At 38.8% G+C, this 17,547-nt stretch overlaps 2 protein-coding genes across 3 annotated transcripts; one reads left to right on the top strand and one right to left on the bottom strand.

The window, feature by feature from the left end:
• The first annotated feature begins 3,397 nt into the window (after positions 1-3,397).
• On the top strand, positions 3,398-6,929 carry alkal2a (ALK and LTK ligand 2a). The gene is made up of 5 exons (XM_087806362.1): positions 3,398-3,671; positions 4,845-4,901; positions 5,058-5,162; positions 5,236-5,317; positions 6,734-6,929. Exons 1-5 carry the CDS (start codon positions 3,398-3,400, stop codon positions 6,927-6,929), a joined length of 714 nt encoding a protein of 237 aa, XP_087662488.1.
• Positions 6,930-8,726: 1,797 nt separating this feature from the next.
• acp1 (acid phosphatase 1) lies at positions 8,727-16,138 on the bottom strand. 2 transcript variants are annotated; one of them, XM_087806072.1, is made up of 6 exons: positions 16,080-16,138; positions 15,446-15,519; positions 14,888-15,001; positions 12,326-12,387; positions 11,659-11,764; positions 8,727-8,996 (listed from the first exon to the last, which is right to left on the bottom strand). In XM_087806072.1, exons 1-6 carry the CDS (start codon positions 16,120-16,122, stop codon positions 8,919-8,921), a joined length of 477 nt encoding a protein of 158 aa, XP_087662198.1. In that variant the 5' UTR covers positions 16,123-16,138; the 3' UTR covers positions 8,727-8,918. The 2 variants fall into 2 exon arrangements, with proteins under 2 accessions (XP_087662198.1, XP_087662199.1); XM_087806073.1 differs by lacking the exon at positions 14,888-15,001 and adding an exon at positions 15,045-15,158.
• Positions 16,139-17,547: the final 1,409 nt, after the last annotated feature.

A 17,547-nucleotide genomic window follows, 5' to 3' on the forward strand; every position in this document is an offset into this window, starting at 1 on the left:
AATCAAATATATACTTAAAAGATCAAGGGGGGAGTCTCAGAGAATCGAGGAAAAGCCTGCACGAATAAAAATGTCTTAAGATGTTTCTTGAAGGAGTCAGTAGATCATCAAACACAGAGATCGTTCCAAAGCTTAGGAGCAACAGTCTGGAAGGATTTCTCTCCTCTGGTCCGTCGTGTTCAGGAACCATCAGTAGATTCTGATCCACAGACCTCAGAGCCCGAGCTGGGGTGTAAGGCTGGATCAGATCTGTGATGTAAGGAGGAGTCTGACCATGAATAGATCTGAAAGTAATAATTTTTAAATTGATCCTGAAAGAAACTGGCAGCCAGTGAAGAGTTTTAGAGATCAATGAGGAAATGTGAGTTCTTCTACTAGAGCAGGTCAAGATTCTCGCTGCAGAGTTCTGTACCAATTGCAGGCGAGACAGATCCTTCTTGTTAAGACACCAAATTCAACTGTTGCAATAGTTCAACTCAACTGACACAAAACAATGGATTATAAAGTCGAAACTTAATTTAGAGTTCCTTCCCATGGAGAGCAGACCTAAATGACCAGTCCTAAATGTTCTCACATTTTTGCCCATCGTCCTCGTCCTGTTCAGCATCAAAGAAACATGAAACCAATTTCACTTAATTGTTTATCCTGCAGAGAATGGTATTTATCTGTGCCGAACATTTAATTGGACAAATAATAAAAAAGACTATCTTTATTTCTAAGCCAGTGTGATACCAGAAGCAGTCCAAACGATGACTCGGCAGTACACATAAAAATATGTGTATTTTTATCATATATATACATACATATCATATCATTTTAACTCATACTTCTAGTATGAGTTGTCGCTGCTGTTGTGGTATGTTCAAGAGATTACATTTAATTGTTATTTAATTGAATGAGAACGAAACAACACCAGCCTCTGAGGCCTTTTAGAAATCATCAAACAATATAAAACATAATCTCATGGATGGAAGTCATCCTGACGTTTTTTGAGAATCAAAAAGATTTTTTTAAAGCTTTCTGTAAGTAAGTAAGTAAGTAATATTTATTTATATAGCACTTTTCGAGACCAGGGTCACAAAGCTTTCTGGTGACCTTTCTTGACCTCATTACTATAGAAATAGAAACTGGACAAAAGAGACATTGGAATTCAGTAGATGTTCCTCTATTTTCACTCTTCATGCGACTATGAATCACCAGGAAGTCGTAGAAGATGTTAAAAAATTGTTTAACCACTTTCCCCACTGTTTGAATATATTTCTCTTTTAAAAATAACTGGGAAGTTACAGTTTTTGACTTTTCTGCGATTGTTCGAGCATCAAGGTTTGTCATCAATCCCGGAAGTCTCCACCTCCAAGGGACTCGTTATATAAACAAAGCGGGGCGTGATTACAGCTGGAGGAGGAGCGAAGCCATTATTACGTCATAATTAACTTCACTCTCGTAACCTCTTGTTCGCCGAGATTTCAGACGTGGGATAACTTTATGAAGTCATAAGTCGACGAGGGACTCACTGCGTCCTGGAGAGAAAGACTTTGATTATTAAAACATCTTGACACGTAGTTTAAAGAAGATTTAAAGAAGATCAACTCAAGACTGAACCGATCCTTTTAAGGCTTTTCCTTGATTTTCTGGAACTCCTGTTGTGTTATCAGTTTTATCTTGACCTTTAAAGTATATACTTTATTGAGTATTGTTTTGATTGTTTAAGCGCTTTGTGACCCTGGTCTGGAAAAGTGCTATACAAATAAAAATGACTTACTTACTTACTTACTTTTCTGTCCCCCCTGCTGTTCGGACACTGCAATTGCAACGCTGTAAGCAAGTAATTTTTATTCGTATAGCGCTTTTCCAGACCAGGGTCACAAAGCGCTTAGTAGTCGGACCTGCTGCGGTCAAACAGTTCGGTAGTGAAGTGGTGACCAGGCTTTTAAAAAAAACCTCAAAATAAGAGTTTTACTGTGAAATTTGACGTTAAAATAATCAGTCAAATATTACTTAGTGCTGCTTTAATATATAAAAAACGTGAAAATGAATGAATAAAGTTCCAACTGTGACACCACTGTCCCTTCAGCACCTCACAGGTTCCGTTGAAGGCCCCTCTGTGGATCCTGAAGGAAACTAGAAACTGCGGGAGGAACCTGAAGGAGAAAAGCTGAGATTATCAGGTCGGGTGGTGTAGGGAGGAGTGGAGTCAACACGCCCAGAACTTTAAAGAGTTGCTCTGACCTCACGGGGGCCCAAAACGGATCCACAAGCGAGGAGAGAGGGAGCCCCACTGGTGAACTATGCCGCGTGGATCGGGGCACAGACCTGACCCCAGACCAGCTTCACAGAAACCGCGCGTCATCGACTTCTGTCTAATTGTTTTCCCGCGATGGCGACGAACCATTAGGAGGATGTGAGAGCGATTCCGCGGAAATCTCAAGCTCCGGGGGCACCGGGACCCAGACCGGGAAATATATAGCGAGACCATTAATGGGAGAAAGGCTTTCTGGAACCGCGCGCGCGCGCACACGCACGGAGATGGAGTAGCGCGGGAGGAGGAGGAGGAGGAGGAGGAGGCGGGGGCGCGCTCACAACTTTTGTGATGGTCAGTGGAGTCCAGCGGAACCTACAGGTGCACCGGCGGATGCGGTTTGTTGTTCTGGACACACTCGGCACCAGGGGCCACAGGGGAGCGAGTGGCGAGGATAAATAGTGCGGCGCGTGTGGACAGGAACCGTGCACGTGGGCCACTCGGAACATTTGTCCACTCGGATTATCACGGAACACTTTTTTTTTCGTGGACATACAAGCAGCAGAACAAGGGATTCTTTCCAAAAACTTCTGAGGACTGTACGACATAAGGTATTTATCGATTATTTACGTGTACTTTTGTTGTGCAGTTGGTTTTAAAAAGTAAAATAAGTTATTGTTTCATTTGATTTTTTTTTATTGAGATATAGGAATGACTGACAAATAAAGTGTGATTTCTTTTATTGATCAATTTCTTTAACGTAAAAAATATAGTTACATTGTTTCTACCATCTTAAGACTTGACTTATCTTAACTCTTATTCGTTCAGGCTTTTCCCTGATTTTCTGGGACACCTGTGTTTTTCTTGGTGTTATCTTGATCTTTCTATCATATATATTATTAGCTTTTTTTTATTATTGTTTAAGCGCTTTTTGACCCTGGTCTACAAAAGCGCTCTATAAATATAAATTACTTACTTGTTTAGTGTTTCAGCAGTAAAACTTCTGTAGCTCATTCCGACCAAGTTAATAGTCAATTGTAATTTCCACTGTCAATCAAAAGTGTCAAAAAATATCTGAAAAATATCTATTTCTCTTCCATTTACAGAGTAGACGCGGACAAAAGTTCTACTTGAACAGAACTCGCTCGGGGGCGAGCCATGAGAGCGATGCGCAGGCACGTCTCCGTTGGATTTTTTATTATCATGTGCGCGCTCACGCGGCACAGCGGCAGGAGCGCGCCCTCGGCGGCCCCCGGCAGGAGCGCGCGGCGAGAGAGCAGGCAAGTGCTGGAGGTGCTGAGGCAAGTGGACGAGAGTTGGCGGCAGAGTCTCGCGAGAACCGCGGCGCCTCAGACACCGACCGAGATGACGGCGGTGCTGCAGGAGCGGGATTTACGAAACATCAACGCGGTCAGAGCGATCCAGACAGACAGTGAGTTCAGCTTTTACATTCATGACTGTATAACACTCTTCATTTTTAGATGTTTTTGTTGAGAGTAGTATCCAAACAAAATATATTTTTTACAGCTAAAATCTTTTTATTGAATAAGAAAATAATTAAAATATATGCTACAGTAGAATTATGGTATATTTAACAAAATACAATTATTTATTGCAATTCAGAAATCTATTTAAAAAAAGTTTTTTTGACCATCTGAAAAATATTTAAGAAATTGGACTTTCTATACTTGTTCTACTGGCTTTTTATTTGTTAATAAACACACTCACAAAAATGTGACTTGGTCTCTTGTGTGAACACGTTTTTGAAGATGAAAGAAGTGGATGTTTGCACTATCTAATCAAACTTTACTGAATGTGAAATACCTTCACAGTAGTTGAAAAGTATATTACAATTAAATATATTTAATCATTAGTCAGTTTTCAGCTGGAATTTTAATTTCCTGCCTTTTTCCCCTCGTTCTTTTTTACTATATTGCCACCACATGTTTTATCTTAATAGACAGGTGTGTTCTTTCACAATTAAAAAAATAAATACAAATAAATCAGTATCAGTATCTAAAGACAAAACCATATTTTTTCAACATTACGTTTTTACAGAGGCTAAAACCTTCACAATGATTGTGATTGTGAATGAGTTTTTTTTTTTTAGATCTTTGTCAAATAAAAAAAGAATTGCATCTACCAGTAGGATTACCTCGGCCAAGAAGTTTATGTTTTTGCCAGTTTTTATGTCAACAAAATAACAAAAAAAATGAATGTACAGATTTCATTAAAACTGGAAAAGTTGGTTTGTGAGATCTTCTAGATCCTGACCCAAGTTTGTCATTCCATTCCATTTGAATTTTGCCCTCATAATCCGATTATATGGATAATAAATGCTTAACAAACTGGCTGGTCTGTACTCAAGAGTACGTTTCTAAATAATACATCATTAAATTGATGACCTAGTCACTGTTAACTCCAATTATATTAAACAAAGTCCCATAACCATAAAAGTGAAATCAACTACCATGTCCTCTAAAGCAGCATATAGTCCGAAGTCTTATTTTGTCAAAAGTTGCAGCACAGTTTTCTCCATGTCTTCGCTCGTGTATTATACATGTTCTTCACTGGAACTGGCCATAATTCTTCTCTTTTCCCCCAGCGGTGATGTTCCCCAGAGATCCATCAAAGAAGGAGAAATTCCTAAAACATATAACAGGTAGGAGTGGACGCTATTATTCCTCAGAGTGTGGGAATGCAGGAGGGGTAGAGATGACAGTTGGACGGATCAGAATCAAGACCTGGGAATATCAGCAGATGTATCAGTGAAAAAGTGTAGACACGATATGACGTTCCTTTTTTTTTCTTCTTCTAGGTCCTCTTTACTTCAGTCCCAAGTGTCGGAAGCAAGTGTACAGACTGTACCACCACACCCGGGACTGTACCATACCTGCATGTAAGCGGAAAAAAGCCACCCTGAGTATGACAAATGCTAATCGGGGGTTCACATGTCACGACGCTGACGCCCCCGTTTCCCTCTCGACCTCCTACAGATGTCAAGAGATGCGCACGACTCCTCACGAGGCTGGCAGGAAGCCCACAGTGCACCGTGAAGAGAGGGGAAGCACCAGCAAGGTATGGAAGGTTCGGCAAACAAGTAGAAAAGTTTGCCTTCTTGATAATATTATGAAATCACAAGTCGTGCTGAAACATGATGAGCGTTACGGTAGTGTTACCATGGGGTCCAGACCGGGTCGAGACCGGGTCCAGATCAAGCGATAGTCTACTAAACTGGTCTGGTTTAAAAGCCCTGAGGTGGTAAAAACATGCTTCGAGAAGCACCGCTTCCATGACCTGGGGAACACTTCCACGATGAAGCTTCTGGCGTCTCCGTGCGAGATTCAATATTGGTTTGAATATAAAATGCGAAATCGAAAGAATGCAGAGAAGTCCTGTGAAGAGACGAGAGATTTCAATCCCTTTTATATCTCCACTGTAAACATTGAGCCAGCGCCAGAGTGTGAGGTTTCAACTTCTTGGGGCGTTTTGTTATGTTAGCGAGTGAAACCATAACGGCTCTAATTTGTAGAGCTTTGGAGATGTTTCGGTCCGTAATTATGACGACTTGACGCAATTTTTTCAACGAGAATTCTACAACAGATGAGATGAAAAAGGACATCCTAGAATAGCTTGACTCGCATTTTTAAGTGATAGGTTTAGGTTTTGGATTTTGTTTTGTGGTGTCATGTTGTTTGGACTTTAACACACTTCTTATCAATGACATAAGAGATACCAGTTATCAATGGGACCAGATACAGTTCCTCAGTTTTTTTATTGGATCGAACAATCACTGGAACAAAAGCTATAAATAAGTCGGTAAAAAACCCTTTTGTTTAACGTTAGACAGACATTGACAGGTGATTTCGCTTTTTTTAACGAGTGTATTACAATAAAATGTCAAGTAATTAAACATTTCACTGGAAATAAATACCAGACAGGAGGGTCAAATAAACATAAAAGCTGAGTGAAGTTTACAGAAGTCGAATAATAAATATAAATTAAATTGTTTATAGCAGCAATATTAACTTCATTGGTTTTTTTTATCTCGTCCACCACAAATAGTCCCATAATTCACTCCAGCAGCTGAAGGTTTTAGAACAGTAACAGAAGAGCCAAACGTTTAACCAGAAAAATCACATAAATCCTGGCGTCAGTGGAAGAGACGGTGTCGAGTAGCGGTTCCTTCCACAAGTGGATTCGAACTGACATTTATGATGGAATAAGAAGTTCACGATTAAGACATAAAAACGCACTTCATGCTCAAAGCATGATTTTACACCGATCAACATGACCTTTGAACCCAATGAAAAAAAAAACAACTATAAAATCGTTTGACTTCAACAATGAGTTCCAAATAATTCCCTCATCATTCTAGCCCCGGACACGTTGTTAAGGTTTCCAGTGACGGTGGCGCAGCTGGAACGTCTTGAACGGTTGATTAAAAATGAATTCCATGTTGGACGATTCATTTCACTTCCTTTAACTTCGCAGGTTGGAAACACACACGTTGTTTTATAGAAGACAAAAAGGCGAAAATAGTCGACACGTGCCTCGGAGCGGAGCGAGGGAAGCCCGGTGTACTCCGCCCTGCCTCAGCAGACAAGAAGCACCTGCGTCGTCCTTCCCTTCGTCTAAAAGGGACGGGATCAGAGAACACCCGCGGTTCTGGTTCAGCCCAGACGGCTGACCGTCACTCCAGAGGAGGAGGATCAAGGCAGCAAAACCAAACCCCCGGGTCCAAATACGGAGGATCTCCAGCGATGACGAGGAAGACAAACAATCACCATTTCCAAAAAAACGAACCAAAAAAAAAGGATTGCGTTCATTTCTTTATTTGTCAAAGCATCTGGCTGAGACGGCGCAACTACTGGTGTGATCATAGTTTTTTTTGGATTCTGCACGGATCCCAGCGACTGAGAAACAGATGACCTTCATCGGCTCCAACACGCTTAACTCTTTTGTGCTCACACTGAAGACTGATATTAAATTATTGAGTGCTTTAATATTTAACTGCCATTGGCATATGAAGAAAGAATGGCAAGGACTCAGAGTGACATAGTCTATATTTATATTTATAAATGAATAAATGTGTTTAATGAAAAACTACATGAGGAATCGTTTTTTTCGTCGTAAGGTTTGGCCACACAACATGTTTACCGAACAATCTATGACAATCACATCTGGAAATCAACGCTCTTTGTTTTTTAATTCTTAAAAACAATGTTTCTCTTCTTGTAGCCTTTTTTAAATGTCTGAAATTCCATCGTGTTTTCCAAACATTGTACTCGTATTCAAGTTAACTTACGATAAGAAGTCACAATAAAATTCAAAGCTTAAATAAGGCATTGACCGTTGAGAAGCAAAGGAAAGTCCACAGGAAAAGATTACATTACCCGTGGGAAGAATTAATCTGTAAACGTGGTGAAGTGAAATCAGCCGTTTTAAATGGATCGTTCTTTACATTCACTCGAGCGCCATTAAAGACTCGCCATGAATTAAGCTTTAGACTTGACGCAAATATTTAGAGCGATATACAGACTCGAGCAATTGCCAGAACAGATTTAACGGTTTGACGAAGCCATTGACAATGCTTGGTCCGGCTGGTGTTGAACAGTGAGTTTCCTCCTCGACCTGAGGAATGTTCTGTGCGCGAGCACATGACTGCACCGGGTCCTGGGACGGCGCAACCGTTCGCAGAGGTCAAGTCAAGAGTGTGAGAAATGATTCTGGTAGTGATTGAGATATAGCCAAGTATGTTTTTAAAACACTTCCCCCTGGCAAAAGTAGTTATATAATGGCTCCCCAATCGTCCTTTTTGTTCTCTATTTATGTGCCGTCAGCCGAGACTCCGATTAACGATGTCGCCCCAACGGTCATTGAAGCAAATTCCACAATGCTGCTTTTTTCGGTAAAAAACACAGTCAATGGGCGTCCACTTTTTGTAACATTTCTCCTAACAATGTGACAATCAACATCACCTCTAATGGGTGTATTCCAGCCAGTCCAGAAATTACAGATATTTCTGATTTATTACTGAAATGCTGACGGCAGACACGACGACGCCCTGATATGAAACAACTGGATTCAATCCACACAACACTAATCTTTTGCCCCGTTCGTGCTTGATGACTTGCAGCTCCTACTTTTATTTCTCTTTTGAATCGTTGAAGAGTCTCATTTCTGTGTTTAAGGGTTGAAAAAAACACTGAACGGGAAAAGCAGGTTAAGCAGCGACAGGAGATTAAAACCACTGATGTATGGCGAACATTAGGGAGGGCGAAGGAAGTATGTGACGGACAGAACATTTGGCAAATTACCCCCTGAAAGATTAGCATTAGCTAGCATTAACGTTGACCCCTAAAGTTGTCCTCTGACCTTTGAACACTGGAGACACATGTTGTGTCTGTCCTCGAAGAGATGCCCCCTTTGACATTGACATTCGGGTCATATGAGAACTGAGAAAAAAAGTGGTGGTAAAAAAAAGTAGTTCGTTTATTTCTTTTATTGATGTAATTTATTGAAATATGGTCACTACACATCATTTTGCATGAACATGTTTCACATGATAACAAGGTTATATCACTGATTTGACTCGAGGTTTACAGTTCAGGGTGTGTGTGAGACGCCGGTTAGAGTTTATGATTAATTACTTCTTCTTTTCACCATAGTTTGATGGTTAGGAATTTTCATCCAGGAAGGCTTTGCAGCAACGAACGCACTGTTCGTAAACCTTCTCGAAGTCCGCATAACTTCCCTGGGAAACAGAAAAAAAGAAAGAAAAAAGGGGGGCGGGTCATTAAAATGAGCTCAAATCACTGTGTTTGAGGTCAAATCGTTAACAAGTCAACAAAAGCAGCTACAAACATCTGCTCTGCAACTTCTTAAAACACATAACCAGGACCATCTCAAAAGAAAAATCCAAATAGGCAAACATTTTATTACGAGGGATCATGAACTGAAGGAAACCATTAGAAGGATTAAATAGATACGAACGCTGTGGATATATTGAACGTTCTTGTTTTCAGAAAACACTTTACACTTGTTATGTTTTATTTATTTCCCGCCTCAACCAAATAACAAGGATCTTTGTGTGACGACCAAGATATCAACCTCTCCTTGGACCTGACCCAGTAATTGGACCTCGTGCTAAACAACTACACTGGTCGTTATGTTCAGAGTGGTTGTGGTTTTTTTTGGAAAGATGTTAATTTGTTTTAAATGGGCTTCAAACACTGGCAGACGGGAAAGAAAAACAGTGCGACACTAGCCAACGTATACTTGGAAACAGCAAGGATTAGGTAATATTGTGTGGACTGGTAAACACTTTTGGTGATATAAAAATTTAAAAGAAAAAAGCTTTGTTAACTAGTTGAAGGGAGAACTTTCTTCCACATGCACACAGCGAAGGGAACATAAGGGATTAGGATTTAACAGCTGCATAACTGTACGATGGCCGAGTCCAGTTGAAAAGGAAGTATTATTTGCTTGCCCTCCAGAGCAATGGAAGAATGTCGTGCTGAAAGGTAAGTCGAGGGGAGGTTGACGAAGAAGGAACCGTCATGAGTGAGTCAGGTGAGTGCTGTGTGGAGTAAGGTCAGCTGACCAATGATTGTTCAAGATCATCCGACCTTATATCAACTCTTTCAAACCAAAGGTGGATCCAAAGTCAGTGTCTCATGGAGGACATGAATGAATGATTATATAATCAATAGTTTACCGTCCAGAAATGATGGTGAAGAAGAAAAGTTAAGAAAAAAAAGGATGGTTACCAGTAAGAGTTCAGCAGTCTGACAGCAGTGGAAAATAATCCGTTCCTGGGAGCATTAGACCTGTTCTTGCATGGATTGATCACAGAGTCCAAAAATGAGAAACTGGAGGATCAACTGGATAAGACTTTGGCCATTTTGTTCTCTCATTAACAGTATCGATAAGGGAATAGAGTTGCCGTGGCAATTCTACAGCCAATGCAAAAGGTTTTGTGCATTTGACCTAGTCAACATTCCTATCCATCCATCTATCCATCCATCTATCATCCATCCATCCATCCATCCATCCATCCATCCATCCATCCATCCATCCATCCATCCACCTACCCACCATGAAAGAAGACAAAGCATTGATAACACAATATTACAGGGTCATTAAGTACACCACTTTGATTTATTGTAAGTTCTTAAGCTTGTCTTGCTAGTTCAGCCTTTCCCAACCCTAGTCACTACAGCCAGCTGGGCCCTCCTCTCTCACGGCACCACCGTGATCCTGGTACGTCATCGACCATTTCCCTCTTCTGCCCTTTTTTCTTATAGCACTTGTATACGATTGTAAATTTTTACGTTATCGGTCAATTGACAGGTTTCAGGTTAGCAAATATTATCCGAGGTCAAAAGTGTACCAATCAATGATTTTAAAGCGTTGATGTATTTATGACTTGAGAAAAGATTTTTGGCTCCCGGTGTCAACGAAAGGTCCAAACATGCTGATAATAAGATTCTTTTCAGGGGAAGAAATAGAAAGCTTCAGGACTGGCCTTTATTAAGAGCTGTGTCTATAATTGCTATGGACAGAATGTTAAGGATTGTTTTGTTTTCCTGGCCAAATGATTTATGTCTGCTTTTTAATAGATGAAGTGGTCGTGTTGGCGACCTTCAAGGGTCAGGTACAAGGGACAGGACGAGTGGAGACACTCACAGCATGTCTCCTTGCAGTGTTCTGATGAACCCCAGCGTTAACATGTCCAGACACTATAGATGCTTCTTCAGGTTGATTTGAGTTTCAATACACTGCCTTCATCATCTGTAAACGCTTGAAATCTTTCGCAAGATGTCATTAAAAAGGTCACACTTCATTATGTGCAGAGCTTTGTGTTTGATAAAAAGCCATTCGGCGGAGAGAGACGGAAAAACAAACTTGTTATTTTACATCTTTTTATTGAATACATAAATCTTGATACATTTATGATCTGTTAAAGGAACTTTTTGTTTATCATTGTGACAGAGAGTTTTCATTGTGATATGAGATACAATTCATGTCCATATCCTCAACACTGCCCAAGTTAGATACTAGACGCTTATATGCAGGTTTACACCGTTTCTTACGCCTTCACCCAAACACTGTCGGGAGCCAAAGTCTCAAGCATGCACGTTTCCAGAAAATATGTTGTGATGTATTTGATCTTTAGGTATTTACATTTTGTTCACCAACCCATGACAGACAACAGAGAGAATCTGCAGAGCCTGATTATTTAATTTTTAATTTTAATTTTAAATAAAGTGAATGAGATGTTTAACCGTATATAAACTGCGATGAATCTGACTTAAACGTCTATCCTTTAAATGATCACTGAACTCTATTCCATCTACCTGTATACCTGCAGCTCAATAACCACTACATACTTCAATGTCTTGTTATGTACTCACATAATATGGGTCTTTGATGATCAGCTCCTTTTGTGGGTCATAGGATCCGAGGAGCTCGATCTTTGCTCTGGGGTTTTTCACAGAGCCGGCTTTCTTGTTTAAGTCTCTGGGGGAAAAAGTATCACGATCAGTTTGGATTTACTGCTTTGATGAGTAACGATAATAGTTCTGTTGTTAAACCTGTGAAATATTACAAACCGAGACATATTTAAGGACATTTTTTTTTAAGGATTTCAACAGTTCTTTTGTGTTTTGCAAAGCACAAGTATCCCCAGCAGAACATCTCAAACTCAGTTGGGGTTAGTTTAACATCAACGGGGGAAATATGTGGAAGAAAAATGTCCAAGGAGCAAAGACAAGGCATTCAAAGAACTCAATAAGCTGCTTAGAGATCAGATCTGCCATGGGCATGTGATCTCAAAATGATCCCTAAACGTTCAAAGTAACAAAAAATAGCCCTCCCCTGCCCTTTGGAAGGAGCTTAGCGAAGGATACTGCTTTAATGAGAGTTTTCACCAGTTCACCGTTACTGAGAATTACATGACGTTAAAAATCTATTTGTGATGTGTTGACTAAGGTTTCTTCAGGAAATTCAGGCAAAGAAAGACTTTTGTGTAGTTTATGTTACAGCAAAACGTATCGATGGTGTTCAAGGACTTGACTGTACCTCAGGTTGCTCTCGTCCATGCCGAGTATGAACTCGAAGCTCATGAAATCATCCTTGGTCACCTGGAAGTGAGGGAACGAGCACAAGACAAATATTATGGGTTGATGTTTCCCTCATCATGGTATAAACAGTCAAATTAAAAGACAGAGCGACTTGTACATTTATATTCCGCCATTTTTCAACATACATTTTCTGGAATAGAAAAAAACCTTCGGAATAACAAACAAGACAAATCAAACAGTACGATTAGAGATGAAGAGTCAGAAACGTTCATACATCAGACAAGTGTTAATCTGAAGACAAGAAACATTAAACGTAAAAACTTTATGTAGCAGAGAAAGCGACAGGTTGTCGACATGTACGAGATTGATTAATCTGATTTTCTCAAGAGGTCTGTTTCAAATTATGTCCATCCCAACGCATTAGTTCTGAGGAGCCGACTTAACATCTAGATCGGCCGATCCTGCATCAATGAGCAACTGTGAACATGCACAAGTGTTCGACATCTGTTTCGTGATCCGACCTTTCCAAGTTAGTTTGTAATTTACATAGTATGTTTTGTATTATTTATGATTTTTATAACACAATCATGTAAATTTAACTTGTAAAATCAATCTGTTACGCATTACATTTTTATGGCCGTGGATTATTGGCTTTAGAACAAATGTATTCATTTCAATCTGACTCAACAGGTTCTTAACGTAGGAATTTTAGATTATATACATATTTTATTACATTTAGTTAATGTTCACTTTTGTTTCATTTACTCAAATATGAATATATTTACAGCATACAACACAATTATATCAGATATTTTATTATATATTTTCTTAAGACATTTTTATTTGTGCAGGCTTTTCCTCGACTTTCTGGAACTCCTGTGTTGTTCTCAGTATTATCTTGACCTTTAAAGTATATATTTTATTGAGTATTGTTTTGATTGTTTAAGCGCTTTGTGACCCTGGTCTGGAAAAGCGCTATATAAATACTAATTACTTACTTACTTACTTATATGTTAACTATGATGCTTTATTTTATTGATAAAGTGAACTTATTTATAATCTACTTTCTCCAATGTACAAACCCAAGAATTTGGCTTTTTTGGTTTTTGCGTTTGTTTAAAAGAAAAAAATGTGGATTGTATTGCATTAATACATGCAAGTCTAGAGTTGTGTTCTGGGAAAACTCTCCTGCTGTAATTAATTCAAGTTAACATCAGACTAGTCATTTTATCCTCCAATTTTAGTCCCAAGTTTGGTGTCAATGTCTATATATATATATATATAAGTCTTCATAAAAACACAAGTTACCAGATTGTGAGGTAAAATTATGTAGACTTGTCTGATGACTAAACCCAAGATAGCATAAGGGGCTCTAGATACTGACAAGGGAGGTTCACAGTGGATAAATGAGAATCGTGCAAAGGGAGCTTGTCAAAGTCACTTAGTAGATTTGTGGGTTTTAAGACGGGGATTGGACCTCACCTCTTTGAGGGGATTAAAGGGAAATGCTGATTCACAGGTTTGCCAAGGAAGAAGAAGATTTCAAGCATAGGGTGAAGCCCACAAGTTTCCCATCACGGAAACATCAAAAAAGTGTTTTGGGGGTCACAGAGAAGAAGTTGTTCGGTGTGAAAGCAAGAGGCCCTGCAGGCCCTACAAGGAAGAACATCTTGCTGTAATTTAAGGCTCGCCTCAGGATCAGAAACATTCTTTAACTTGTTGCCACAGAGATTGGCTTGACTAAACCTTTTATTTATTACATAAATATCCGGCACTTTCAGACAGCAGCATTGACACTTTTGGCAAGAGAAATTATCGGTGAAAACAACCAGACAACCATTTGAGATAATGGGATTAAACTAGAAAAACACTGGGATCCCAAAACAAAAAAAACACCTTCCGCGATTCAAGAATTTTCTTTATTCTTGTCAAAAAATGATTTCTTTAACCAAGAATGCAACGTTGTGTGAAAGCACATTTTTGTAACCATTACACCACCAGGTAGTTGGGTCGGTTGAGTTCACAGGGAAATATCTAATGATCGTACCTGATCTAATTACATCTAAATTATCCCATTTCTAACCTATCACGATATTTTAAGACAAAATGAGAGAACAAAACCGAAATCAACCACAGTGCATTCATTGGCCATTAGTATACTATATTAATACTACTTAAATAACTTGTATTAAATCTTTATACATTACTTATATTCTACTACTTATAATTTTATAATAGTATCACATTAGTAGAAGTTAATACAAGTGTTTAAGTCAAACAAAACGTGTTCTTCTATACTATCTTATTCAAAATACTATTTTAATTGGTAATTCATTTCGTGTTCTAATGATTTACAGCCGTATGCATCTTCTCATTATTGATGATTTTTATGCTATAATAGTGATATTTAAAAAATGCAGACCTGCTGTTAAAAATGTGAAATGACTATTTACTTTTTACCTTAGAATTTAGAACTGTTGCAGACAGTGATGATCTCAAAAATGTCATCCAACACAAAAAGACCAGTTGGTAGAGGAGCCACCTGACGTTTTGATTGTACCTGTCGGGCCCTGTGGCTCGTCTCAATGCCATGTTTGTTTAGGCAGGTGAGCCCACGGTCATCTGGTGAACTGCCAATATTCCAGTCAGATGTTGCAGCACTGTCAATGATCCACTGCAAACAGGACACAGAAAAACCAAGAGATGATCATCCATACCTGTCTGGCCACATGAGTCATGGAAACACCATGTTTCGTCATGCAGGTTTGCCCACGGTAGTCGGGAGGATTTCCTATCTCATAGGTGGAAGTGGCAGCACTGTCTATCCTCCACTTGGAAGAAACAAGCCCGGGAAGCATACAACAAGCAAAATATTCAATTATACACTTGATAGGTCATGCAGATATGTTAGTCATCTTATTGCTGGAACTATAATAATTACATTTGATAATATCTAACATGTGCAAAGAACTAATCATCATATATGAATATTCAGTCCAAAAAGTGTTAATGCTGACACCGGGTATAACCAGACTTGAGGGACATACATCTATTCAAAATAGTTTTCGCTGCATCCATGTTTACCAGAATGTAATCCAATTATTAAAAAGTATTTTACCTTATCAACAACATTGGCTTCAGTTGCCAGATTCCTGAAGACTGCTTCTGCAATAGGGGATCTGCAGATGTTCCCTGTTATAAACACATAGAACTATTAATGTCTGTCAGCAGAAGGAAATATTTGTTTATTGGTTAACAACTTGTTTGTAAAGTGTATCATTGATAATGGATTTCTCTCCTTTTTTTCCCCCCAAATGTAAGCGACGTCTTTCGCTTTTTCCACTGCTTATCTGAAGTGTTTCGAGCGATGATAAAAATGTGTTCAAATGGCTCTTTGTGTTTGTTAATGAATCACAGATTGTTGTTAACGATCGAAGACTGTTGAAGGAACGAGTGAAAATAAACAGCGCAACTGTCCAACCCGAGATGTCGTTAAAATAACTCTGGTTTCACTTGGAGTCGCTAGAACTCTATTAGAAGTGACATGAATGTCCACGTGAAGAAGTTCAACTCGACCTTTGAGCGTTTAACTTTATCCTGTCATTCATTTCCACACGTTTCACTGCTTTAACACGTATTTAAGATTTATTTTCTTTTTTTTAAAACATTCAAAAGAAATTACCCGTAACACAATTCAGAACATTGGCAAAAAGCAGCTAATATCACTGTTTAAAATAGAATACTTCTCTTACCTAAACATACAAACAAGACCGATCTGCCGTCTTTTGCCGCCATCTTGGTAGTAGTGACACTTCCGGTATGACGTATGTCTTTTTCTTTTTTTTTCTTTAATAAATCAAAGTGAAATGATCATGAAAAAATCCAAAGCGCACACGACATCTTACTTTAGCAAACTTTAGTAGATTTTAACCAAATATTTTATGAAATAATGATAATGATGTTTGTTTTTTTTATCATATTTCTTTTTTAAATTTAGCAACGTTTACTACGGTGGCTGGGAAGTGCAAAACAAACGTGCAACGTCTTGAAACGAATTTTAAAAAAAACATTGAAACAAAGTTAGAAACTATGGTGTTTAAACTTGTTTATATAGTTTGTAAAATTGGTTTAATAGTTTCTTCCTTTTTTTTTAAGTTTCTAAATTTGTTTTGCACTTTCCAACCAATGTGGTGTATTTTCTTTTAAGTAAATGTATCTATTATCCACTCGTGAACTCATTTTAATGTTCAGCTCCGAGCCACATTAGAACACTTGCAGGGAAAACACCATGTGAGAAATCCCCAGACCAGGTCAAGTTCTTACAGGAAGATTAGTCTGCTTTGTTTTCATTAACAGTAGTTAGTTGACTAGTAGATGCCAGATCGAAGGCACGAGGAAGGAATGAATCATGAGGTGGAACAGTGTGTTACTGCAGCTTAAAAAAGTAAAACCACTTCTACAGCAATCCAACCTAAACAGGAAGTATATAGTAAACGACATCAGAATGAGAGGCTCAACTGACAGAACAGAAGTTCACAAAAGGCATGTGCATCATATTAAGTTCGTAGTTGATGACTCATTATTTGATGTAATTGATGCAATCTTTAAAAACAAGTTTAGTAAAGCCTTATTTGAAGAGTAAAAAGGAGAGAATTGAACATCTGTCTAACACATAACAGCGAACACAATTGAAAAAAAAAAAAAAGCTTGAGAAAAGAATGATTACATTTGTTTTATGATAGTTTGAATGATTAAGACACAATTCCAGGAGATTGGAAGATTTGAAGAACACTTTGACTCCCTTAATCCCATTTGATTTGCCGCATTGGCAGTGAGACGAAAGAGGTACACTCAAGGCCAAACAAATGGAGGACTCGGAGTTTTGTTGTCCTGAAAGCAGATCAATCAACGTACGTCTTTGCTAGGCAGACACATGGAAGACATAACTCTGGATGGAACAAGTGTCTTCTCTATGGGAGCAGCTTCCCCGTCGGCTCCCTGTCACCAACAAGCCTGTTCTCTCTAAAACGCTCAATCTGTTCTCACAAATGCTGGTGACTGTCCTCTAGATGAACCAACTGAAGAACCTTTTAACAGATTTGTCTTAGTATCAGATCTTAATGTTCTAATCGATTGTCCATTATGCGGACAGAGTGGCACTAATGCCTGAATTATAAGTAAAAAGTTATAAAGTTATCCTTGAGTCAATTCCAAATAATT

Source organism: Callionymus lyra, chromosome 13 (assembly GCF_982586985.1).
Source record: "Callionymus lyra chromosome 13, fCalLyr1.hap1.1, whole genome shotgun sequence".
Lineage (NCBI taxonomy): Eukaryota > Metazoa > Chordata > Actinopteri > Syngnathiformes > Callionymidae > Callionymus > Callionymus lyra.